The 25,615-nt window shown below is 39.7% G+C and overlaps 4 protein-coding genes across 4 annotated transcripts; 1 reads left to right on the forward strand and 3 right to left on the reverse strand.

Annotated features, from left to right (window-relative positions):
- Positions 1–572: 572 nt before the first annotated feature.
- On the reverse strand, positions 573–5,019 carry zmat5 (zinc finger, matrin-type 5). The gene is made up of 6 exons (XM_085279565.1): positions 4,893–5,019; positions 3,728–3,898; positions 3,536–3,598; positions 2,907–2,987; positions 1,014–1,122; positions 573–908 (listed from the first exon to the last, which is right to left on the reverse strand). Exons 2-6 carry the CDS (start codon positions 3,852–3,854, stop codon positions 761–763), a joined length of 528 nt encoding a protein of 175 aa, XP_085135691.1. The 5' UTR covers positions 3,855–3,898; positions 4,893–5,019; the 3' UTR covers positions 573–760.
- A 47-nt stretch (positions 5,020–5,066) lies between these two features.
- On the forward strand, positions 5,067–5,698 carry uqcr10 (ubiquinol-cytochrome c reductase, complex III subunit X). Its single transcript, XM_085279567.1, has 2 exons — positions 5,067–5,207; positions 5,394–5,698. Exons 1-2 carry the CDS (start codon positions 5,067–5,069, stop codon positions 5,439–5,441), a joined length of 189 nt encoding a protein of 62 aa, XP_085135693.1. The 3' UTR covers positions 5,442–5,698.
- An 855-nt stretch (positions 5,699–6,553) lies between these two features.
- On the reverse strand, positions 6,554–9,555 carry gal3st1b (galactose-3-O-sulfotransferase 1b). The gene is made up of 2 exons (XM_085279562.1): positions 9,434–9,555; positions 6,554–9,338 (listed from the first exon to the last, which is right to left on the reverse strand). Exons 1-2 carry the CDS (start codon positions 9,553–9,555, stop codon positions 8,201–8,203), a joined length of 1,260 nt encoding a protein of 419 aa, XP_085135688.1. The 3' UTR covers positions 6,554–8,200.
- A 3,225-nt stretch (positions 9,556–12,780) lies between these two features.
- Positions 12,781–24,543, reverse strand: prodha (proline dehydrogenase (oxidase) 1a). The gene is made up of 14 exons (XM_085279569.1): positions 24,125–24,543; positions 23,680–23,888; positions 21,989–22,023; positions 20,266–20,415; positions 20,046–20,110; positions 19,589–19,705; positions 19,391–19,470; positions 19,173–19,254; positions 17,947–18,039; positions 17,685–17,831; positions 16,472–16,647; positions 16,288–16,386; positions 15,924–16,012; positions 12,781–14,400 (listed from the first exon to the last, which is right to left on the reverse strand). The coding sequence occupies exons 1-14, from the start codon at positions 24,470–24,472 to the stop codon at positions 14,210–14,212; spliced, it is 1,881 nt and encodes a 626-aa protein (XP_085135695.1). The 5' UTR covers positions 24,473–24,543; the 3' UTR covers positions 12,781–14,209.
- Positions 24,544–25,615: the final 1,072 nt, after the last annotated feature.

Consider the following 25,615-nt stretch of genomic DNA (forward strand, 5'->3'; position numbering starts at 1 on the left):
ACCAACTTTCTGACTAATAAAAGTTTCATTATAAGATCCAATCCAGTGTTTCACTTCACATATCATTTTGAAAATTAAATTGTGTTTTCTAGTGGCTGGGTTAGTAATAAAAATGAAGTCATGAGATCAAGATCATAGGTGTGAATGTGCGAGTGAATGTGAGTGCGAATGGTTGTCTGTCTCTGTGTGTTAGCCCTGCGACAGACTGGTGACCTGTCCAGGGTGTACCCCGCCTCTTGCCCTATGACAGCTGGGATAGGCTCCAGCGCCCCCTGCGACCCTGAAAAGGATAAGCGGACGCGAATGGATGGATGGATGGAGATCAAGGAATCCCCCATGATGCAGCACAGAATTAAAACCATGCAAAAAAAAAAAAAAAAAAAAAAAAAGGTTTCCATCTGCTCGGCAATCATTCATTCCCTTTGGGCCCACATCATATCAAATGTAACTCCTCAGAGGAGTCTCACTTTAAGGCCGCTCTGTGACTTATCAGTGCAAAAACTGCATCAATTACCCCAATGTTGTACAGTTACTGTTCATCTCAGATTTTGTTTTGAAATATATGCAAATACTTTACTCATCTAAGAGAAGTAAATTTATTATTCAAACGAAAAACAGCAACAAACAACAAGTGAAATCTTCCTTTCATGTTGAAAATCCTTAAAAAACTAAAATAATATTGGTTTTCTGAACTATTCCTCCTTTTATTAATGTTAGGTATTGGCTTAACAGTCATCTGAACCCTCAAAGCGAATGTCACTCAACCCCACTCAGTGTTCATGTTGATTTTCCACCCGCCTGGAGGAGGGGGTTGAAGTGAGGGCGGTAGGTCAAGAATGGAGAGGAGCTGCTGAAGTATGCCATTTTCTGCTTGACTTTCCTCACTGTCTTCCTCGGTTTTTAGATCTCTGTAGAAATAAATAATAGAATAGGTGAATTCATAATCAACAGGAGTAAAATTTGTCATGCGAGCCATGTAGAATGAGTGTTAAAACAAAAATGAAGGTACATACCCTTTACTACCGAGGGCAGCTCTCTTCTTTTCCCTTCTCGAGAGCCATTCTTCTATACTTCGTCCAGGCATAATTCTGTCCTCAGAGTCCTCTCTGTGTTGTCTTTCATCTGAGAAAAGGAAATAGCTCATTCAACTCAGCATATAGCAGTTTACACACTCATCTGTAGGAAATGTGCTCAACAAGTAGTACTTGTCTTTCTTTACTAGCAGTTTCTTTGAACTATTTTTTTTCCAGAGAATGTTTAACTGCTGGTCTTTGTGGTTTTAATTCAGTAACCCCGGTTCTCTGAAAACAGTCAGTCATCTCACAACGGCGAGTGCTTTCTGGCATGGCCAATCATAGAAGCTCCTCCACCACCACATCCAACTAAGACAAACCAACATGGGCTCCCCAACACCCTTTATGATAGCCCCACCAGACATTTTCAAGGTACTTCTTCCACGTGCCCTTGCAAATACGGCAGTGCAGTGAGATACCGCACTCAGCTTTCAGAGAACCGGTGTTACTCTGGTGAATGGACACTCTCTTTCGAACCTTACGGTACTCTGTATCTCATAATGGATGTTACAGATCATTCTCAGATTGCATACTCTAAAGTCTATGTCAATGGAAAATTGTATTTAGTAGTCAGTATAATCTTTTAGTGATATAAGTTTGCATGTGGTAGAATACTGCATGTAGTTATTTGTATTAGGAAATGTTTAACCATGTATGCTTAGAGGCATATAATCAATTGTGTAGTGACAGGATGTGTGATTTTCAGCAGGCTTGGTTCACCCCCACATCCTGGGAGCATGGGAAAGAGCTCGTACCTTGTTTTATTGTTTTACGGTAGGATTAACGTAGCTATGTCTGTTTTAGTTTAAGTGCTTCTTTACATTTAGATGAACTGCAGGACTTCCTCACTGTGTTATCCAGGGTGAGGGGGGGGTCACCCTTCTCCTGACCAAGGATGTACCTTTTGTGCTTTATGACCCTTTGATCAGCAACACACACACACACACACACACACACACACACACACACACACACACACACACACACACACACACACACACACACACAGGAACTATAAAATAAAGACCGGGGCAGTCTCTGAGCGCGAGTCCCTGAGCCCTCACTCTCGTGCGAGAGCTCAGAGCTGCCCTTGCTAAGCAACAAGTAAAACTGTCTGTGTTTCTCTTCTCTGAAGTCTTTACTGAAGAAGTGTTTTATAATATTTTCCCTAACATCTATTTGGTCCTTCGTAGCCGGATCAGAAAATATCAGAACTGTTATCTGTGACTCTGTTCCAGGATCCAGCACTGATTCCTGACGCCGTGGGGAGCCAGCACCGAAGCCTGTGCACAGCCCTCTTGGACGAGGAGAGAGCCCCAGGACGTTAAATTCGGGTCTGGGCCGGTGTTATAATCTGGTCCACGGCGGTGGGATTCAGTCCAATGATCTTAATCACCAGTGAGACGTCGGAGAGTGAGAAACACTATTTTGGTATATAAGACGGCCGCAAAGATTTAAAGTAACGTGATAAATTAGGTTTAAGTTCGCTCTAATGATCTTCACGTGGAAGAAAACAAGGACGCTGGTATAGAGCCAGGGGACAGACACCGTTTTCTTGAAGTGATTTATGTGTCTTAGACGGGGTATTAGTGGGCACACAAGAAGATGCTTTCCACTGCTATAGGGAGTGAGGTTGAAAAGAGAACACAGTATTCTCCAGTATTATATATTTAACAATTGTAATACAAAGCTAAAAGTTCAAGTAAATGTTTTTACTTTGATTAGAAAAATATCTTTCCATTTGAAATGATCTGTATATGATGCTTGCTTTGCTTCAGGGTCCTGTAAAGCGTATCACAAGGTAAACAGCACCATCTTCTGTTCACAGCTTACCTTCCACCTGTCTTTGTAAGTTAAATAGCTCTTCTTCTGTCATATGAGAAAACCTGCAGTTGGAGCCAAAATCACAAATTCCTAAAAAACAGAGAGAAAGAAATTCCAAATTTAAATTCATTTTTACTGATACTAAATCAATTCACAAAAATATGATCAAAGTGCTTTACTTTGTAGAGTAAAAACAATATAATAATTGGGAGAAACCCCCGACAGCCTTGTTATCAGGTTTAAACACGATCTTGGCTTCCATTTTTTCACAGTCACACCCAAGATATTGGAAGGGAAGCTATCTCCTGCAACAGGTCGAGGGTGGGAGGAAGATGACAGCACTGTTAGTACGCTCACTGAAACTTTTTGGAAGACTTTTCAGGGATCCTTTCGAATAATAAGGAATTCAAATAGTCCTGCCTAGAAGTAACAATTTATTTCAGTATTTCAGAAGAAAGAAGGACATCCTAGAATATGCTAGAGAAAAGATAAACACTGGTCAAAGTGGCTCCAACATTCCTCACACCGTTACTGCTGGCCATGGTGTTGTAATCTAGAGTTAGTATAAGTAGCACTAAATAAAGCAACTTTGCTATTGCTTGTATTTGTCAGTAGAGAATTACAGGTCATTCTGATACCTTTTTGGAGAAACTTCCTGCAGGGCTTCTTTTCTTGCTCATCATTCAGAATAGCTGCAGAGTCTGTGAAGAGAAAATGCTGGTTATCATACACAGTTAATCACATATTATGAAAAAGCAATGCATCATTTTTCAACTACAGATTTTCATGGATATGAAAACCCTGGTCTCAGAAATAACTGCTACTCTCACCTCTAAAATTGTCAAACCAAGCTTTTTTTGCTCGGTGATGCTGAACACCATTCAGATGCTTTTTTCTGTTATGCATGTTGTCCTGAAAGGACCGGTCGCAGTAGTCACAGTAGTACCTCTTCCCCATGGTCAAAGTTGTGTTCGGAGTATTGCAATATCACCTTTAAACACCTGAAAGACAGTAAATAGTAAACAAAATCAAAACTGTTCTGAAAATATAGAGTAAAAGAATATGTGAATAGTTTCTATACCATGGTTAGGGTGACTTTAACTAAGAAAACCTACATCAGTAAGGAACAACTGACCACTGTGCCCACATCTATTAGATTATAACAAAAATATGAGCAAGTACATATGTAAGAAACCCTGGAGAGGTGTGTGAGTGAAAAGGGAGACAGGCGTAACAGTGAAGATGCAAATAGTAGAGGTAGTGGAGGCAGATGACCCAGGGTCAATCATCCAAAGCAACAGACAGTGCACAAGAGAGGTGAAGAAGAGAGTGCAGGCAGGTTGGAGTGAACGGAGATGAGTTTCAGGGTGAAAGAGTGAAAGAGAAGGTTTACAAGATTGCAGTGAGATCTATGGTTTGGAGATGGTAAAAAGAAAGAAAAACAGGAGGTGGAGCTGGAGATGCTGAAAATCTTGACTGGGAGTGACCAGAATAGACAGGATTAGAAATGAGTACATCAGCGGGACAGCTCAGTTTGGAGACAAAGTTAGAGAGGCAAGGCTGAGATGTTTTGGATAATTGCAAATGGGGGATAGTGGATATTATGGACAAAAGATGTTGAATATGTAGCTCGCAGGCATAAGGAAAAGAGGAAACCAAAGAAAAGATTCATGGGTGTCTTGAAGGAGCGGTGGCCCACCACTAAAGAGAGCAGCCGGAAGAATAAGAAGACGTTTACAGCAAAATGTTCATATACGTTCACGTGTGCAAGCCAGGGTTAAAAATGCTTGGGAATAAAAGTCCTTACACGACAAACTGGGACCAACAGCACATCTACTGACACAAACGCCCGCGACCATTTATTTAGTTGCTATCTGTTTTGTTTTTGTTTGTTTTTTAAGTCTGAAACTACGAAGCATAATTGAAGAAGCACTGAGACGAAACACGTGCATACTAATCACACTCTCAAGCCCAAAACCGCACAGCAAACCATACCTCAAATATTTATCCCCGACGAGATTATAGCATGCTGGCTACAATCTAGGTGGCAAAGGCGTTGTCCTAACAAAAGGTACCGGGTATCTGTTTATTAGCATCCGGCCACCAAGCTAAAGCGGAAGTTTCGCGCTAGCACATCCGTTCCTGCGCAGTGAGTACTGAACCGTCGACATGGCGTTGGCTAAGTCTGTCTACAATCTTCTCTTCAGGAGGACATCTACGTTCGCTGTAACCATCATGGTTGGAGCTGTCCTCTTTGAACGAGTATTTGACCAAGGTGGAGATGCGATCTTTGAGCAAATGAATCGCGGGGTGAGTGCGTGTTTTGAGCTTTTAAAGCACCTGACCTTGTACGCAGAGGGCGAAGCGGCGCTAGCGTTAGCCGAGCTAACTTGCCCGCTAAGTCGAGCGTTCTGGTCTTTTGACAACTTCTTCGTTTAGCAATGCCCATCAGTTGTCTGAAAACTCTAACGTTACATTGCATGTGTTTTATTGCAGAAACTGTGGAAACATATTAAGCACAACTATGAAAACAAAGAAGAATAATGGGACACTGGCTGGGGTTCTATAAGGCTCGATGGCATATGTTGTCACATTTCCATTATCCATTCTTCATGGGCTCCACACCTGAATCAATTCAACATGGACAATGTGCTCAAAGTCATGCCCAGGCTATCGGCGGCTGCGTGAAGATGGAGCAGTGGTTCCTGTCGCTTCGTCTCCTTCCTTGATGTTAATTGTAACGCCTTTGTTTTCCTCACTGATTGTAAATTGTTAAATTAAACATGTATTTGTCTAACATACTTAAGCGTCTTGGTTTATCACGTTGAATATCTTTAAAAAGTTTCTATGTCCTTTCACCATGTAGTTATTTCTAGTATCTAGGAGAGAACTCGTGTCAACTGCATGTTTGCAAACTTTTAAGCAAGTGATTTCTACTTTTGTTGGCATCAGTTCTTGAAGAAAACATTTTTTTTCAACCTGTATTTAACCAGCAAAGTGTATTGTTGAGGCAGTCTCTCTTGTGTGGGGTTACAGAGGCAGCATTAATCTGACATTATTTGATGACAAGAAAAACTGAAGGTCTTGAAGAAAATCCACACAGAAGCACACACAAGGTGTCTGTTTAATGGGGAAAAGACGTTGTCTAGTATATATTTGCAGAAGTTGAGTTGCTATGGGGTTTTCAGCTAAGAGTTCTGAAGTCATTTGTCAATGCTTAACAATTTTGTAATATCCCCTTCAATGAATGTACAAGTCTTAATATCTTAATGGAGGGTGGCATAGATTTTATACTGGAAACCCTTCCTGTTCCAACCCTCCCACTGTTCCAGGCTTAGGACCAGCACTAGGCCCCTCAAAAGGTCAATGTGTGTGTCTTCCTGGTCTTGGATCTTGTGCTTTTATGGGTGAATGTGAATGAACCCCTATTCATGCACTCTGTTAAACCTGCATTAAAAGACTGATCACCGAAAGAAAAACTATTAATTCCATAATTTTCTTGTGGAAGTTATACAAGAGCAGAATTCTGTCTTTCAGCAATTTGAAGCACTTCTACTTTATTATATTGTTAAGCAGGGAAGGAAATTGCAGAGGGGGAAACACAAGCAGAAAAGGCACCCAGTTAAATGAGGCAAACTGCCACATAACCACAAAAATATTTGGACCAATTGACCACTATGGCCACACTCACTGCATTACAGTAAAACTGGGTCAAGTTCATGTAACAAAAATAACATTCACATCACCAAAAGGTAAATGATTTTCAGGCTGCTAGATTGTATCAGTTACATTCATTGGCTGATACACAGTAGGTAATGACTGATACTCAAACACACCCGTCACAAGCTTTCTGCTGTTGCTTTTTACAGTTTGCCTGACTACAAACTAAAAGCAGGTGTAAAAAATGTTTTAGTTCTGGAAAATTTATACACACACAAGATTTTGTGCTAACTAAATAACATAAACATGTATTTTTGTTTCAAACCTCGGCAGTTCAAACAACCTTGCCAAGTCAACAAGTGACAGTAAGTGATGGGATGTTAGTGTTATTTGTACTGTAAAACTTAAACTTATCAGTTGTAATAATTAGAAGTAACACTTAATCTTATCAAACTCAATAACTAAACAAGCACCCACTATCACAACAAATGGAAACTAAACTAAAACAAAATACAAAAACAGTTGCAAAAACACTGTCTTAGCTCTGCTGCAAGCACATGTATAAGAAATCATCCTTAAGCAAAAACGTGATTCATATTTTCACAATGCAGGGGAGGTGCATCTAAGCTCCAGATTCTGACAACATGCTCTCCATATCACTATCATTCTCAGGGAGCCAAACCTGTGCAGAACTTCTCCATGGACATAAAAAGTGATTATGCTCTTAAATTTATCCAGTGCAAGGAGGTCCATGTATCACTGGAGTTTGTGTACTCTCCAAGTGTCAGTGCATCTGCCAGCAGCTACCAAGTGAAGAAATTAAAAGTCACTAACTAAAACCTTCTCAGTCTTGAAATGCCAAAGAGGCAAATTTTGGCAAAATACAACAGCTCTTTATTTAAACACATTAATCAGCTGAGTCACCAATGACTTCATCTGCCTGAACTGAAGATTAATAGATAGGTGCGCGTGTCCAACCATGTTATTGATGAAGACAACTGGTGTAAACTATTGAGAGGGTTGGAGAAAGGCCTCAGCCATTCAAATACATTCCACACAGCTGCATTTGAGTCCCAGGCCAGTGGAGGGCACACTATCACTGCCTCATACTTCCACCTGCAAGAATCCAGGTATCGCTCATGACTCACTAATGGCTCGATTACCATGTGCTTAACAAAACACCAATACCAGGGGTAGGTGAGCTGTTACATAGCTTGAAACAAATGTATTAGAAAACAAACATATAAACACATTATAACAGGAATGCTGGTTTTGTAAGTAGCCAGCCTGTTTAAGCCTAAACCTAATGTTAAAAAGAAAACATAAACACATTGCCACTAACACACTAGCACAGTATTTGTTGAGTATTATTTGAGATACACATAACCAATGTTTTGGCCTTTCTCTGAATATATTCCATAACACGTGCACAAAATGTGACATTACTGTGTTTACAGTTCAAATAGGCATATTTTCACGTGACAATGAACTGCCAGTAAGAATTTATTATTAAAACCTGAAAATGTTTAAAAATAAATAAGGTGAAAACATTTGTTAGGAGATGAGCATAACACACGAACATTCACTACATTAGTATTTTTACTCAATTCGCTTGTTAAAACCAGTAGGCTATGGCTCAGCTGTCAGTAGATAGCATCTTTTAACCAACCCCACAGTCTTGTGAGCCACAGGCTTACACCCAGCTCGGATAAGTATTGTATTTCAGGTGTGAGCATTTTTTCACAGACTGTCCTGAATCTCGGATCAACATCTTTCTTAATGTTGTAACCCAGGATGGAACTCTCTCCAACCGGCTGCCAGGGCAGGAAACGCCTGTTCTGAATCTTCTGCGCTTCAACCGCACCTCCGCCTTCAATACAGATGTCCTTCATCTCAGCATTTCTTCGCCTCAGCTCCTCTACTTCCTGCTTCATTCTTTCTCTCCCATATGCCTCGACTCTGGCCCAGAAGGTACCATTAAAATACTGATAGAGTTTCCAGTCTGCCCCATTCCACTGTAGAGCTTTGGCTCTCATCTCAGCATCCAAATGAGACACGGATGAGCTCTTGCGAGCATTAAGCTTAAAGTACAGGATGTCCTCCATTGTCCAACAGAGCAAATCCTTCAGCAGAATAAGAGACTCCTCGAAATATTCTGCAATGAGGACCAGATGAAAACGTCTTGATAAGTTCTTAATTTCTGTCATGACGCGAGGATCATCAGCCTTGAGGTTGTTATCCAAACCAAAGTCAAAAAAGAGCAGATTTTTTAGATAGAATGAGTTGAAAGCCTCTGGACTGTAAAAGGCCCAAGGGTTGTTCAGAAACTCTGCCAGCTTGTTTTCACCTCTGATCCTCCACGTAAGGGGAACTGCTTTGTGGTAGTAATGGAAGGAAGATTCAAAAAGATCCACCGGGTCACGCAAGATGGTGACGTACACACTGTCTGGAGGCAGGAGCTTGGACACTTCTTGATGATCAAAGCGCATGTGGTTGCAAACGATGTTGAAACATTCTCCAGGTTTGTAGTCCTTCACCTGGGAGCACAGGAACGGCGATGGGTAGAAGAAGTCATTGCGCCCATCAGGAAATGCAAACCTGAGCTTGTGCTTTTCTCCAAACCTGAAGAGGATATTGAGGATGGTGCTGCTAGCTGTTTTATGCGTCTTCATAAACATGACATTCACTTTGGGTGAGCACTCTTCTGAGTGAGTCTGCTTGATCAAACTTTTGTTTTGTAATTTTGCCACACCGAGGGGACACGTGTCTTCTTGGGAGTCGCTGTAAATATATCCAATAAGTCAGTTTACCGAGTTTATCTTATCATATCTCTTATCTTTTGTGAACAAAATAATGATTTCCTTTGAAATATTTACCTGAGTTTCACTTGGTTTGGGTTTCTTAAGCAGTACAGCACCACCATGACGTTGGTCAATAAAACCCATGGAATCAGAACTCGTAACAGAGCCTTGCATTTAGTTGCTTTGATGCCTGACATTATGTGAACCGAGAAGAAACCTGAAAATGAAATCAGAGGTTACACGAGTATAGAGGCGAGTATAGAGGCGAAAGGCAAACACGGCTCTGAATTTACATACTTCATTTGATTTTACTGTTTAACTGCTGCTCTCACAAGCGCCAGACAAATCAATGAACAGCCCAAGTATGCATTTGTGGCAGGAACATCTTGCACAAAACCCTACTAATTACCTCCATTTTCATTTTTTATGGCAACAGTAATGAATAACGACTTATAAACATACATGCAATTCCTATGTTTTAATCTGTCAAGGGGAAAAGGTTAAAACAATGTCCATATGATAAACAAGGAGGGAGGTACAGACTAAGGAGATAAGAGAGAAAATTGCTGCATCGTTCAAATGAAACATACAGCCCCTATGTTGACACTAAACACATGTTTATGGTTTTATAATTTCCTCTTCAACAAACAGCAGAGAAGAGAAACAGATCAGTCTTTGCTGTAACAGCATCGTGCTCGAAGAAAACATCTCATGTGAAGTGAAAAATGACTGGACATCACGTTTCTACTGCACTTCTGTTATCGACACGGGAAAGATGCTCACCTCTGATTGGCCAGATAAACATTCCAGATAAAGGCAGAAGTGGTGTCATGTGACTCTGGCTCTTTTGTACTGACTAAATATTGCTTGTGATAGCAACCCAGGTATGAGAGTATTTGCTGAGTGTGTGTCACCAAGTAGCGAATAAGTAAGTCGAGTTAAGACTTTCAGCCTGCGTGTAAATGGTGTTGGAGTTTTTCTAGCAAAACAGAGAGTGAGAGTCTGACTTACCTGAAGATGACAGCATTAGAGGTGTTAGGGTGAGGTTAGGCTCCCTTCTAGACCTTGAAATCGCATTTGTCCATCCTAGAAGTGGTATCTTATTGGCTGCTGGATAAAGAGGAAGAGGAATTCTCCTCCCACAGGGGCAGGTATGCAAAGTAGCCTGGACCTGAAGGACACACCTCTGTATAACTGTTGTCATAAATAACCTATCAAGCTAAAAAGACGTTGCTCTAAAATGTGTTCAATTCATGTGTATATGTACAAGTATATGTTATGGTAAATATGTTATGGCTTTGATGATAGTGCATTGATGAAACTTCCAAATATAAGAGGAGGTGCATAACTATAACTGTATTATAGAAGTGTACTAAACTCTGTGCTAGCTCCAGTCACATTATTACCTCTTTGCCAGGTTTTCTCAAATTATTTTTTAAAGTCTGAAACAGACTGTATTAGCCAAATATTATTTAGCAGTTTATAATAAGTAAATGCAGTAATTAGTACTAACCAGTTTAAGTAAATTTCCTGCATTTAACCATCGTATCCAACCAAAGGCAGTAGCTGGTAAAGTAAAAAGTAAACACCTTAATGCTGTTTAAGAGAACTTGTTGGTCCAGTCACACGAGCACTGGTTAAGTCACAAAGCATTTTCTTTTTATACTAAGCTATATATTAAGATTTTTATGTCAAGTCAGTTCTCTGTGACCACATACACACTTTATTAGTACACATGTTATTTACTATCCACAGTCTAGAATATATGTAGCTAGGATATACTGTTTCAAAGCTTGCACAAATGTTCATGGATGCAGTTTGGACTCCTGAGAACACAAATCTTACTATCATTCATTATCTTTACACTTACAATATAGAATGTTGGCGCTCAGGTTAGACATGGTACAGTTTGGATATAGCCGTGTGTGCTGTGCTTACTGACTGTTTTTCTTCTGTCCCTAGATACTTGGGCACAGGTGTTGGCTCAGCTGCTGTTGCAGTTTACTGAATTATCTGTTCCAGTAGGTCACATCAACTTAGCAGAGGGAGCCCACTCCTATGTGGCAACAGCTACGGCTGATGTCACTGACATCAGAATACGTCAGAGGGTGATCCAGAGTATTTCACTAAAAAATAAGAGCAGGGTTGAACCTATACCAGCTTAGACTGGATAAACGTAGGAATGCCTGAGGCAGGAGCTTAAAATAGTCATTCTTCTTTTATTTCCACAAGTTTTTAAGGTGACAGATTTTAAAACATTACTTAGTAAAAAGCTGTTATTTGATCCAGCTGTCTTAGCTAATTATAGACTGATTTCTAAGAGTAATTATCAAACAGTTAACTGATCATTTGCATAGCAGCGGTTTATTTGAACAGTTTCAGTCAGGATTTAGACTACATCGCAGTGCAGAAGGTGCGAACGTTACAAATAGTTTTCTTATAGTCTCTGGCTGTAGACTCATCACTGTTTGTCCTGTTAGACCTTAGTGTAGCTACTGTTGTCCACGGTATTTAACTACAGAGATTAGAATTACCATGCAGTGATTTGAATCACATGTCTGATAGATTCAAATTTGTTCATGTAAATGGAGAATCTTCCTCCCACACAAAATTTAGCTCTGAGTTCTGTGCTGGGACCAGTACTTTTTTTGGTCTTCACTTTATACATGCTTCCCTTAGGAAGTATTTTTAGAAGACATTTCATTGCTATGCAGATGACACACAGCTTTATCTGCCCACGAACCCAGATGAACACAGGTATATCTTTAAGACATAAAGGTTATTGCTCATGGTTCTAAAAAAGATCTTTATGTAAAATCTGAAATATCTAATAAATATGTCGTGTAACCCACTTTAAAATTAGACATTAAGCTTTCCTTTTTGATAAAGGTTATAGTTAGGACTGGATCAGGTGACCATAAACCCTTCCTTAATTACACTGCAATAGGCCTAGGCTGCTCAGGAGCTTACCATGATGCACCAAGCATTTTCTTTACCCATCTCTTTCCACTCTCCGTTTACACACCGCTATTGTATTTAATCAGCAGTATTTATTAAAAGCTCTGTCTCCCATTGTCTTTTGTCCTGTCTCTCTCTCTGCTCTCTTCCCTTTCTCCTCAATCCCAACGATCATGGCACATGGCTGCCCCTCCTTAAGCATGGTTCTCCCAGAGGTTTGTTCCTGCAAAAAATGAGGTTTTCCCTCCCAGTGTCACAAAGTGCTTGTTCGTAGGGGGTTATCTGAATGTTGGAGTTTCTTTCTAAATTTGTAGGGTCTTTACCTTATAGTATAAAGCACCTTAAGCAAACTGCTGTGAATTGGTGTTATAGAAAAAAAGTGATTTGAGAATTGAACTGAATTATGTCAGTCTTTGGGACCACCATAAACATTTGCAGTCTGAATAAGAAAAAACAAACAAACATTTCTTGTTCTTTTTCTTTAAAATTAACTATTTTATTTATTTACATATATTTACACAAGTACATAATATCTTGATACAGCAGTGATGACGAAATAAAACAAGAAAATAAAAGAGAAGACACAAGACAACATCTCTCATCAGAAATTGACATCTACATATACAATAAACTGTATGGGTGACAAATTAAAGGTAACACAAATCATTCAAAGATGCTCACAACAACACCTCTTTGTAAAATTCTTCTCCATGATCACAAAAGCCACATGCCATTTCACCTCGCCCACAGCTTATATTATATAATAGTGCAATTGTTCTTGTAGTACTTGAATGAAAGCTACCTAAAAACTGCTAAATTATCTACGGCATGATTTTTTTTAACATTTTGAAACATAGGTCACAACAGTCCCCGTGTTTCTGCTTTGAACATCTGTCACCGTTCATGGATCAGAGCATGCCGTCGATTTCACCGATTGTGAAATTTAGGCCATCTGGCAGATGTCAACAACTGAAGCATCAAAACATTAATAACTCCTCAAATGGATCACACCGAGTCTCTCTGTTTGCTGTTTGTTTTATCAGAGGCGAAATGAAGGTTTGCTCCTGCAAACATGTGCTTCAAAAGACTAGGTAGTTATCTCGCCTGCAGGCATCTGCAGCAATAATTCCATTTGATCTGCCGTTCCTCTTTTGTGGAGTGGACATGAGAGACTGAAACAGGGATCATCTTTCCCGGGATGCAAAATCTATTGTTTACAATTTTATAGAACTGATTATGATTAAAAACCACAAACGTGACTACAGATGTATGCAGTTTTAATACAATTAAAGTTGCTATAATGCAAAGTAATTATGTTTTCACACATAATCCCTAATTAAAAAGGTTTACCCTTTGGAGTGGTGTACAGTAAGAAAAAAATAACCATAAGGCACTTGTATCTTTTAACTCAACACAATACTTACCACAACATGCAAAGAGTACAATTTTTAAAAGCACAGGATGGCTTTTATGCACACAAGTAGGCCAACTTTGGCATTCAAACCTAATTTCTTATCTTCCACTGAATAATTCAATGTAGTCTATCAGGGAAGACCACCATTTAGAAATACACACACATTAAGTTATTTTTAAAAAGTTTTTAGATGTATGCTGATTTTAAGAATTATCAAGGCCAGTTTAAAAGTTAAACAAATACTAAAATCACATTTTAATGTGACCTAACATCTTCTGCTGCAATATTTCAGCACTACTGTATTGCATGAATACTTATATATTTAAAATATTTGTCAGTAAAGCTGAAAAACAGTCTTTGCTCTGTCCTCTAGTGAACCAGGAAAGACAAGTCCCAGCTACAAAGAGCAGCTAACACAGAGGTACACCAAGAAGGGTGGAATGCCCAGAAATATTTTGCATATTGTCTGCAAATGTGATTTAGTAAACAGGCTTGTAGATAATCTGACCAGCCAGCAGTCTGCGCCTCAGCTCCTTCCACAGCAGGCTCCTCTCTCTCTGGGATCTCTTCATGATCCCGCGGTTCTCTTGAGCACGGCGGGACAGGTAGGGGATTACTTCATTGACAGGGCCGTATGGAACGTATTTGTAGACTGGAAAACCTGCTTGGCCTGTTTTCAGATAAGAGAAGGAGATTCAGTGTTCACAGTCACCACCATGTGTGAATATGGTGTATAACAGCATGCAGTCGATACATTCTGCTTATAATACAAGAATACATTAAGTTAACAATCGCGAATGAAGTGAACAAACAGAGGGTACCAAGTTGTATTCACACATGCACTGAAGTCCTGAGCTTTCCAGACAACACCTGACAGAGGTGCATGTGGGAACACAAATGACTCGTGTAGTCAGACTGGACATTAAACGGTCTTTAAGTTCACAATCTACGTGATGTCCAACTGTGCCTGTTTCACAATAGTTGAAGTAAGAGTCCTGTGAAATCATGCAAGACCCCAGTTTAAACCAGAATATTTCAAGTTGTGAGCACACAGATGAGCCAAAGTCCTGTTGTGTGCTCGACTGTTCCGCTAACCAACGTAGGGGGAGGTATGGGGAGTGTTAATGTTCAGTGAAAAAAGGTGAAGTAACGAATGGTGCGGAAGAAACTATAAATCAAATTCCTAATAAATCACTTTTAAATTGCAATAAAACTAATAAATTGAGGTTCTGCAGACACTTGACCACTAACAATCATGGGACAATGTAGGATCAAGTGAATAAGGCCCTAGTCACACTGGCTTAGAGACCATCCCCCCGACTGATTGTGAGTGAAAGCTGGAGGCTGGAGGAAAATAAATGCTACAAGCCGAGCCACACAGGTCTAGAGTGCAGTCAGTGACATTCGTTATTTGCCTGAAAGTGAAGGACTTGTCTAAAAATACTGGCCAGCTGTTTTCCGAGCTGAACTGAAACCATCGTAAAGTAAAATAAAAGCTTTACCTTTTGAAAACTTTTACTTTGAAGGCGAACCTTTTACATTTTTGCTAGGCTTTTAACTACCACTCAGCTACTAGTTGGAGAGTTTTAGTAGACATAAATAAAAACCACAGGCAATCCAAGCAATTAGTGGAAGCTTTTTAGTGCAGCACCTTTTTTTTGCAACCAGTTTTACCCAGTGCATGAGCAACAAGCAGTTTAATTTGAGCCTGAGAGTGTTAAGTGACACCGAGGTCTGACTCCTCTTTTAGTGAGTTTCTCAGATATAGATATCTCCTTTGTATTGAGGGATTAATCATCTGCAAAATCAAACAAATGACTTAAACAGCAACAGTCTAAAAATATAAAGTTGAAGCAGCTGTTAAAGAACCTGGATGATAAATGTTATGTTGTGTTTGTACAATGATTAATATCATTCACAGGAATAAGAGTAGCATTAAACTTCTCCTCAGACTACTATGACAGGACAAGCGTGACATTTTCTAACACTAAGTGAAGGGCACTGGCAACACAAAGTGTTTGCTGTCAACATGACCTCAGACAAGGTCAGTGACTGCCTGGATATCGTAGCATTGACATCACTGGGAACAACACTTCAGTGGTACGTCTTTGACCACATGACCACACGCCTACATGACATGTGCCTCGGTGATTTCGCAGCATGCAGTTTACTTTAGTGCTGAGTGTAACATACCTAGTGGGAAGCTGATCTGGTCACACATCCCCAGCAGCTGTCCAAAGTAAACTTTATTCTCAGTGGGTGACAGGCCCATTTCATTCATCCTGGAAAAAAAACAAAAAAAAAAAACAGAGAAACACATTTTAAAGGACTGTTACATAATCAGATGTGGAACATACTATCCCACCACTCTCTGTTAACCCTACAGCTGCTTTGGAGGCTTTACAAGGAATATTTCACTTTGAGCAGTTATACAAGTATGAGTTCAGACTGTTAGGGTTAATCCTTCAGAAATGAAAGCTTTAGGGTATTTGTACATGCTCAAACTAAATCTGAGTTTTGTCTCTGCACATGTAAAGTGCTCAAGGACAAAACGTACTTATCGAGGGTGAACTTCACTGTGTCCTCATTGTGAGTTGCAACCATGACATTTGCTTTCCTGCTGTGTTCAATCTCCTCCAGCACATACTCCAAACACCTAAACAAACAGTGGAACAGATGGTTAGGATTTATGCAATTTCTAGCAGAATCACCAAGCGGCTTGATAAAAATTCAAGACTTACTTATGATACATCCTGTTAGTGGCCTCATAGTCTGGGTTTATTGGATCCTCATATCCAATTTCCTTCGCCCTGGCTCTCTCTTGGTACATGTAGGCTCCGCGAACGAGTTTGGCACCAAAGTACCAACCCTCCCGCCGAGACAGCTCAACATCCAAGGTCACGTTGTCGTAGGCTTCCTAAATGCCGTTAACAACACAAACTTAAAAGGGCATCCAAACCTAGCATAAAATAACCACAATTATGCTAATTGTAACATCGGTAGATGCAAAATTGCATGATTAATGTGCACAAAATATCTTTTGTTTTTTTAATATATATAAAAAGCCATATCATTTAAGGAAAAAATGTGGAGAGCTCTTAACTTGTAGTTATATCTTCCTCATCACTACAATCACAAGAAAAGTGTCATAATTATCAGATCCTGTTTGTTCTCTTTACACTGCACATAAAGTTTAGAGTTCAGATGAAGATTGTGGTGATCACTTTCAGCACTCTCTGTGGTCAGGTGCCACTATCTGTGTAGGTTCTCAGTCATCCAGGTCACGGTAGTGCAATAAGCTTGGAAAGAAAAGTATTTCTCAGACCTTGTTTCATGTGATGAGGCACATGATTAATAATCTTAAACGACAACCCACACTAGGGATTATACAACTGGCACTCTCCACCATTTGGTTTTAGGAATGAAGAAGCCGCTTGGATGAGAGATAAAACATTTTCATGAAGTACAAACATTTTTCTGGTGGTACCTCGGTCCAGGCTAAGGACTCAAGGAAATTATGTATTTCTGAGGTTGTGGAGCTGTTGAAGTTGTTCCCACTGGACTTAAGATCTGTGGACACTGCTTAAGACCCAGTTTACAGATTTTGATTTTGGATGCTGAGATATAAATACATTTCACCTCATTACTTATGGACAGATTATTGAGGGAGAAACTGGCAGTAGTATTGGCAGATTTGGGACTAATTTTTGTGTAATAAACAAACTGATGTGCCACAGTTTGGAAAGCACTCTGGCAAAGAAACTTCCTGTTTCTTATAAAACATTGCTTTAACTAATAAAGCATTGTTAAAGCATATTTAAAGAAATACTGCAAAATAAAAACACTATCGGTATACTCTGTGTGCTTCGATAGGTTAGTAAGTAGCAACAATCATCACGACACACACTAGTTTATCAGTCGAGTTCAGCTTCATTGAGAAAACTGCAGTTTCACCTTGAGGTAACACTGGTAGGTGTTGAAAATGACTGGCTTTTCTCTGTTGAATTTCCTCTGCATTTCCAGGGTCAGGCGACTGATAGCTGGTTGGAAGTACGTCTGCTCGGCATCCACCATTAGCCTCACCCCGTTCTCTACAGCATGCTGGAGTGCACAAAAACAATTAGAGAGTAAAATATGAAGCACCATATAAAACCGTGTCCTATCCTTATATTGTTGCCCACACTATTTGCAGGTACAGGTTGCTTAGTGTCCTCACCTTGGCCAGAATATCCACTCTCTGCAGCATTCTCTTCATCTGCCTCTCTTCTTCTTCGGTAAATATATTCAGCAAAGGCTCCAGATGGCCGGTCTATGCAACCAAAACAAAAAGATATTAATCGACTTTATGATTAATATAAAGCCGTAAATTTTATCTCCATGTGACTGGCAGGAAAGAGTTCAACATCGGTGCCAGAAACGTTTCCTATATTTGTCAGCTTCCCTCAATTATACTGGCTACATGGCCAATGCGAAATGAGCACTTCCCAAAACAAGTCCCAAAACATGCTATTCTAATGCATTAAAATGTTTTTGCTTGTGGTGGGAAGGCATAATGTTCCCCCAGGTTGGCAATTTAACTTGTTGCCACAAAGCAATAAAGACTTTATGACAAGGTGAGAAACACAGCTGTTGCTGTTGTTGGCACTTCATTTTTCTAGTTTTATTCCTCATTTTAAATCGTTTATTACACCATAAATTTAACAACATAGCTATAGATAAATCATAAATTAGAAAAGCCATGTACAAGAAGCATTTTATCTACTTTAAAAGTTCATAATAATTAACAGAAAAAGGTAGTCATCTTTTTCATTGGCCTTTAAAAGCCTCCAAAGTTTGGATTTGTTGGCTTTATAAGCTTCTAAAATGTGGAAGGTAATGCTGTGACACAGTGAAAATGGAGAGATAAGACAACAAGTGACCAAAGGAGGCCACAACTGAGAAGAAATAACAAGATTAATAGCAGAACAAGTACAAAAAAGGGAGAGACATTTGATTGTCGAACACAGTTGTATTTCTGTTATCAACAGTAGACATAAAATAGCATAGATTACCTTTACTAAGTTCATATTATCTTAACTGTAACTAACTTGATGCTCTCCTAAAATCCCACCGCAGATTCTTTGCAGTTGGCCTGAATTAAACAGCCGATTCTCTTTTTAGTAAGGCCAGTAAAGGTTTTGAACAAAAGGTAGTAGGGAAGGCATTAAGGCAAAGGGTGTTTTATGTTTGCGTTCAGTCAAGCATGATAATTTTTTCCACTTCAGTGGAAATGGCTGAACAAACATGGAGTGCCTGGTAACAGCTTATCTGTGTATTGCACAGGGAATAAGAAACAGCGAAGAGATGAAGCAATACCTGTGATCATTCAAACCAAACAGCTGAAATCCAGTCGTTTTTTCTCCCACCTCCAAACCACTAAAACGTCATGTGATGATGACTCACCTGAAGGTTTGGCACCATAAGCAGATTTGAAATCTTTGTTGTGTCGTTTATTAAACTGTTCCAGTCCAACAGATCAATTGTTCTAGAAGTAAGACATGAGAATATAAAGCCAAAAGAGAAAAAGCTGAATAAAGGTAAAACTAGAAATAACTTGGATGAAGAATTAGTAAGGTGCAGTTAAAGGAGATTAATTGTAAACAAATGAGTGACTGTCCTACCCAGACAGGCCCAGCTTCTCTCCAGTAAACCAATTCTCTATGTCATCTTTGGCTCCAACACCCAGCTCAGTCAAACTTTCCTACAATGAGAGTACACCTCAGTTCATTATTGAGAACCATAAAGGTTGGAACACCTTAAAAATAACTAAAAAAAAAAATGACATGAAGACATCATTTGAGCATAAACTTGCATATCACCTTGAGCTGCTCCAGCTCCAGTTTCTGTTCTAAAACCGTCATTTGAGATTTTCCCTGTTGCGCCGACAGGAAGTTAAAAAACCGTCTCCATTTAACCAGGACTTCGGAAAACTGGAGCTGTTTGAACAGAGGGCAACATATTAATTATCAAGTAACAGCAGTAGTTTTATCCGAGGGTTTGTAATGGGGTTAACTGACCACAAGAGTAGTTTGTTTACAGACAAAAATCAAACAGTTTAACTATCTTTTAATCTTTGACACTGAGATGTAAAAACTACTTTTTTTACTGATCAAAACTTTGAAGTGATCAAGTAAAAAGAAAACGATTTCCTCCTGTAGTCAGACTAGTTCTTCTGCTACATTTCTTTGCTAAATTAAGGTCATTTAAGACTTAAGTCTAAACCCTGCGACACTACGTTTCAGTTAACAATGAATGAATGAAAAACGTTAATCTTACAAGGAACTGTGGACGACCCAGTGCAGTCATTTTGATAGCAGAAAATCCATCATTAGAAGCTCCACCTGAGAGGAAACAACAAACCTCATGTCACTTTTTTTTTATTAGATTTTTTTCTTTAAATAAATAATCTACTTCGTTAAATTACTTTTTAAGTATTTATGTTTTACACTATTAAAATGAACCCAAACTGTGCTTGACCAGCAGTTGTACTACTTACCAGAAGCTTTAATGCAGTTTATGAATGTCTCCATTTGCATATCACATTTGGCCTCATCTGCATAGAAGTAAGTTCGTGCACTGATAACTCCCCCGCGCCTGTCTCCAAACTGACGATGGGCCTTGTACTTCTTCTCACGATGATCCGCACCTGAAGTGAGACGCAACTTTAGTGGCTTGTTGCATGAAAAAAAACCCTCAAGTTCACCAAGATTTTGATATCCCGACGATTAATAATCAATTCACATACAAAGGAGATTTAGAGCCTAAACAACACATCATTACTATGCAACTATAATGGTCTATCAAAGGTATCCAGTGCATATTTTGTCCTATATGTGCAAATAAGAACAAGATTTTTGAGGGAATTTAGGATTGTTGTTATTAAATTCAAATTCAAATTTTTATTTGTTACGTACACAGTATTATATAGCTCATGTGTGGAGCACATGTAGCAGTGGAGCATCACAGATATAGAGAATGCAGTGCAGAGAAAAGTGGTGTCTTCTTGATAACTTGCTAAAAAATTTGTGAAATAGATTCTGAAAACCTGGCTGACCAATAACCAATAACCATTTCCCTTGCTCATAATGCCTGTATGTACCCAAGCTCTTCCTTAACAGGTGGCCCAATCTGAACGAAAGTTTGCATGAACATCGTCACACATGCAACAATTAATAACAACTATATGTATTTTAAAAAATGCCTTAATAAAATGATAAATTTGTTCAAGTTACCAATAAATATTTAATTAGGAATTTGAACTACTCATAGGGCTAGACAATGTAATTCTAACACACACACATACTTACATATAAAAATAATATTGACCAGAAGATTAGAAATTAGAAATCATGATTTCTTTACTCTTGCATCAGTGACTGCCCCCAAAGAAGTCAGCTTTATTCGGGACCTAGATAGCATGCAAGATACCTCTTGCATAAAATCCTGGAGGTGCATGTGTTTTATTTTTAAGCTTTGCAGATGATGTAACTGTAATAGAGACAAATGTGTTTGTGAAAACCGAGGGAGGAAAAGGAGGCAGTGGAAAATCCGGGATGGTCATTGGAGAGCTCCGACGAATCCGAGAGCCCTGAAGTAACACGATGGCTATAATGCTGCCTTAACTGATTGCATTTGATTTAAGAGGAGCAGTTTTACTGCTATCATTTATCCTACAACGTGAATGGATTTTCATCAGAAGGAATTCCATCCTAAAGGGGGGCATTTTTTTAAGTTTGTTACAATTACTGAGAGCACAATAGATATCAAAAACAAGCTTTACTTTATTCATTTAAAACTAGCCACTCTGGTTGCAAATCAATGTGCATGTAACACATTAGCACTTTTAATTCAGCTCCCACAAAGACTGATTTGAAGTAAGTATAAAATAAGTTTGTCTCAGAGTGATTGCCAACAGGTAAATGATACACAAACACATTAAATATCAACCCCTTAAACACTACCCAGCTTCACCCCGCAGTGTCTGTTGAACTTGACATTTCAGCCCCCACAAGATCCAGTTATAACCAGTAACATCCTGACTAGACTACGTGGATGCATAACTATGCATACTAAACCACCGAACAGCTGAAGCAGCTGACTAGTCAGCAGCTCAGCCTTGTCAGCTTACTCCACAGCAGTTCTTTAGTCAGAGACGTATGCAAAATAAAATAAAAAATAAAATAAAGTTTGTTAGTTTTGTTTTTTACTGACACACATACCTGGACTTTCTTTCTCTGCCTCAGAAACACATGAACTGTAAAAAAAAAAAAATGTCATTAGAACAGTAAAAAAAAAATAAGGCAACAGAAAATTTGTCTCATCTTTGTTTCTTTCAGTCAGATCAATAGCAACTTTTATAACACAGCATACTAACAGTAATAAGACAATGAATAGCGGAAAGTCTGAAAAGTTTCAAAAAGACAGATGACATGATGATAAAAAGCACTGTTTCGTTCTTTTAACAGTCACAATGAAATCTTATGCAACCGTGACAATGACCTGCTTTTCAAGTTATGTTGCGACGTGAGAGACGCATTGGGGAACAAAGGCAAATAGCCAAGGTGAACTAAAACTAAACTAAAAACTAAAACTTGATTTGAAAGAACATTTTAGTTAACCAAAATAAAAATCAAAACTAGATTTTTGATTGATTTTTTAAATTAACTAACAGATTTTTTTTTAGAACTTGTAAAAAAAAAAAAAAGTACAGAGGAAATATCCTTAGTGTTAGCATCTGTTAGTTAGCATGATGAGGCATCATTGGTCTTTATCAGAAAAAGCAGTTTAGTTCCTCCTGTGTCTGTTTGTGTGTGTTGGGATAGTCCTAAGTAGAGCACTGTGGGTATTTTAAATCACAGAATATCGTGTAACACTTGCTAGTGTGCCTTAATGTGCCTCCTGAAAGCAACTCTCATGGCAACCCATGAGGCCTTTCAATGATGCCCATCCCATCTCTGAAAAACTGGCTCAACCAATCAGAGCAGGGAGGCCTGTCTTAGCGAGCCAATAGAGGACAAGCACTGTTGAACTGCCTGAGAATAACACAAACAAATTAGGTTTTGATTATAAAGCATTACATGTTATGACTGGCACTGCTTTGATAAAAAGCCTAACAGAAGCCGTCTGTGAGGTGATAAGATAAGAGGACACTGATATCAAAGTGCAGCCCAGAGGAATAGTTTTGACACTCAAGTAGGACACATAACTTGAACTTAAGTGATAATTTCCAGAGGGACAACTTAGTACAGAGACACAGGCAATGGTTAACCAAGAGCATTTCAAATATCACAACTACATTTTTTCATATGTGCATATGGTTAGTTAATGTGCCGAAGAGAAGAGGCAAAATGAGAGGAGAGGCTCTAAAACATGAGCTATATGCATGGAGACATAGACCTAAATACTTCTGTGGAAACTAACAGTCAAATTACTCATTTAATTCACTATTAAAGATATCAATACAAATCAGGTAATACACGTACTACAGTTTCTCAGTCTTTTAATGAACTTGTTGTACTAACACTGCTAAAATATCCATTACTGTGATTTTTTTTCAGTCCTGGAGCTGCTCTTCTAGTGTGCGGCTCCTATTACAGCCACACATGGAGACAAGTAATGGAGAGGACCTCTCTTCCACAGTTTTCTGATTTCTCTGGGTTTTTATGATGTGGTGCAGTTACACACTTGTGATGACACCATGTGATGTTGTGCCATACAAAATAAACTTGACTCAGCTGGCTTTTATGGATTTAGTGAGCTGAACAATCCTGGGTATGCAGCTCACTAAATCTCATCTGACACACACATATATCAAGGTTTATCTTATCTCTTATCTTATATGGCATTTGCAAAGTTGTGTGCACCACAGTCCTTAAGGAGAAATCAGCCTACGTGTGTATTTGCTACTCACTCCATCTCCTTCTTCTCCGCTTCCTCTTGTGTCAGGTCTTCTTCCACGCTGTAGTCCAAAACTGCCCCCACACCAAAGGCCTCATTTTTCCGAATTAACGGTTTGATGGAGTTGTGGTCTTCCCCTGCCACAAACTGCCCATAGAAGGTCATCTTCATCAGCTTCTCAAACATCCACTGTCCAAGCAGCTTCCTGCTCAGATCCATCAGCTGAAAACATGACAGGGACAAGAAAAACAACAGGTTACTCTGCCTGAGTGGTTTACAGCCCCTTTTTCATTTTCACCTCGGCGAGTCAAAAGCGGAAACACATTCATAGCGCGCCAACGCGGAGAGTTCATTGAGCTTTGGTAAAGCGGTGCACCGGTTTGGTGCTGATCTGAACGCACGTGTGTGTAGGGTTAACAGAGGATGCGTTATCGGGCCGATCAGTCCCGTCAACTCACCTCTTTGTTCTTGTCAACCAGGATGTCAAACGTACACAGCTTGAAGACCAACAGACTCCGGAGCAGCTCAATATTACCTTTGCTCTTATAGGCTTCCTGTGTGTTTTCGAAGTCGATGTGGGTTTTACTCAGCGGAGCTTTGGTAGCTTTTCTAGACTGGCTGATGAGTTCAACCGGCGCAGCCTCTACCACGGTGCAGCCATTCGTCTTCTGCTGCTGCTGCTCCTTCTCTTCTCGAGTTTTGGTGGATGCGACTGTTGAGCGGCATCTCGCAGGCGAAATCCGCAGTTTTCGGATGCTGCCGGAGTTTGCCCTGACCAAGGGTGCTACAAACTTAGTGTACGACATGCCTTCTTCGCCTTTCTGAGCGGCAGCTGCACGCAGACTGAGACCGGCAGACTTCTTTGCCGATTGGATATTTGGAGTGTTGCGTAATGAGCGTGCTCTGGTATGTCAGAATCGGGAGGTGGCGCCCTGCCTCACTTGTTACATCACGTCCCCGATAGGCATCACGCAAGAACCACGGGCCTCATTCCAGTGAAAAACCTGAAAAACTCCCCCGTCGTGTAGTAGGAGAAGCAGATGGTTTAAGAGAAGCAGGAGGCCTTATACTGAGGGTAATAGTTATTTGATCCAGTTTGTGAACAGTCCCTCATTATTTGGCCATTTGATTTTAATGCAGAGAGACAGAATATAAAGCAAAAATCCAGAAAAAAAAGACATTACATAAAAGTTGATTTGCATGTCATTCAGCGAAGAAGTATTTGATCGCCTACAACCCAGTCAGGATTTTGGTTCCCACAGATTGTTTGTGTGTCCAATGGGGCCGAGATTACAGTCAGTCAATCAATTGTAGCTACTCAATTCAATTTATTTTATTCATTTATTTACTTACTATTTATTTACTACTGGAGAACCTGTAATGTGCATAAACCTGTAATGTGCATAAAGCCAAAAAACACTGTTTCTTCCATTACAACCTCTCAATGATAAGCTGTCAGAGCTGTCAAAGGATGTCAGGGCAAGATTGTAGACCTGCACTAGGCTGGAGTGGGCTATAAGACCATTAGCAAGATGTTTAGTGAGAAGGTGACATCTGTTGGTGCAATTATTTGGAAATGGCAATGATATGAAATGGTCACCAGTCACCCTCATTCGATGGAGTTCGATGCAAGATCTTGCTTCATTGGGTGAGTATGATTATGATGGGGGATCAGACCAAAACTACATGGAGGTGGCTGTAGCTCAGGTGGCAGAGCAGGTCAGCCATTAATCAGAAGGTCGGTGGTTCGATCCCAGGCTGCCTCCTGGCTCTCCTTGGGCAAGATAGTAACCCCATGTTTGCCTACTGGTGGTGGTCAGAGGGCCCGGTGGCGCCAGTGTCCGGCCTCTGTCAGTGCGCCCCAGGGCAGCTGTGTGACTACAATGTAGCTTGCCATTGCCTGTGTGTGAATGGGTGGATGACTGAATGTAGTGTAAAGCGCTATACAA

This window comes from Mchenga conophoros, linkage group LG7, assembly GCF_057382185.1.
Source record: "Mchenga conophoros isolate Kocher_MC1m ecotype Shallow Benthic linkage group LG7, M_conophoros_male_GT1.1, whole genome shotgun sequence".
Classification (NCBI taxonomy): Eukaryota; Metazoa; Chordata; class Actinopteri; order Cichliformes; family Cichlidae; genus Mchenga; species Mchenga conophoros.

What these genes read in the sequence shown, in the direction of transcription:
- zmat5 (XM_085279565.1), bottom strand. Translation starts at nt 3,854, where the DNA reads ATGGGGAAGAGGTACTACTGTGACTACTGCGACCGGTCCTTTCAGGAC. An exon ending in TTGGTTTGACAATTTTAGAG is followed by an intron (nt 3,599 to 3,727) that starts GTGAGAGTAGCA and finishes TTCTCTTCACAG; the next exon opens with ACTCTGCAGCTATTCTGAAT. An exon ending in GCTGCCCTCGGTAGTAAAGG is followed by an intron (nt 909 to 1,013) that starts GTATGTACCTTC and finishes TTATTTCTACAG; the next exon opens with AGATCTAAAAACCGAGGAAG.
- uqcr10 (XM_085279567.1), top strand. Translation starts at nt 5,067, where the DNA reads ATGGCGTTGGCTAAGTCTGTCTACAATCTTCTCTTCAGGAGGACATCT. An exon ending in TTGAGCAAATGAATCGCGGG is followed by an intron (nt 5,208 to 5,393) that starts GTGAGTGCGTGT and finishes GTTTTATTGCAG; the next exon opens with AAACTGTGGAAACATATTAA.
- gal3st1b (XM_085279562.1), bottom strand. Translation starts at nt 9,555, where the DNA reads ATGTCAGGCATCAAAGCAACTAAATGCAAGGCTCTGTTACGAGTTCTG. An exon ending in CCAAACCAAGTGAAACTCAG is followed by an intron (nt 9,339 to 9,433) that starts GTAAATATTTCA and finishes ATATATTTACAG; the next exon opens with CGACTCCCAAGAAGACACGT.
- prodha (XM_085279569.1), bottom strand. Translation starts at nt 24,472, where the DNA reads ATGTCGTACACTAAGTTTGTAGCACCCTTGGTCAGGGCAAACTCCGGC. An exon ending in GGCAGAGAAAGAAAGTCCAG is followed by an intron (nt 20,416 to 21,988) that starts GTATGTGTGTCA and finishes GTCTCACTTCAG; the next exon opens with GTGCGGATCATCGTGAGAAG. An exon ending in CCTACCAGTGTTACCTCAAG is followed by an intron (nt 16,648 to 17,684) that starts GTGAAACTGCAG and finishes AACGGCATTTAG; the next exon opens with GAAGCCTACGACAACGTGAC.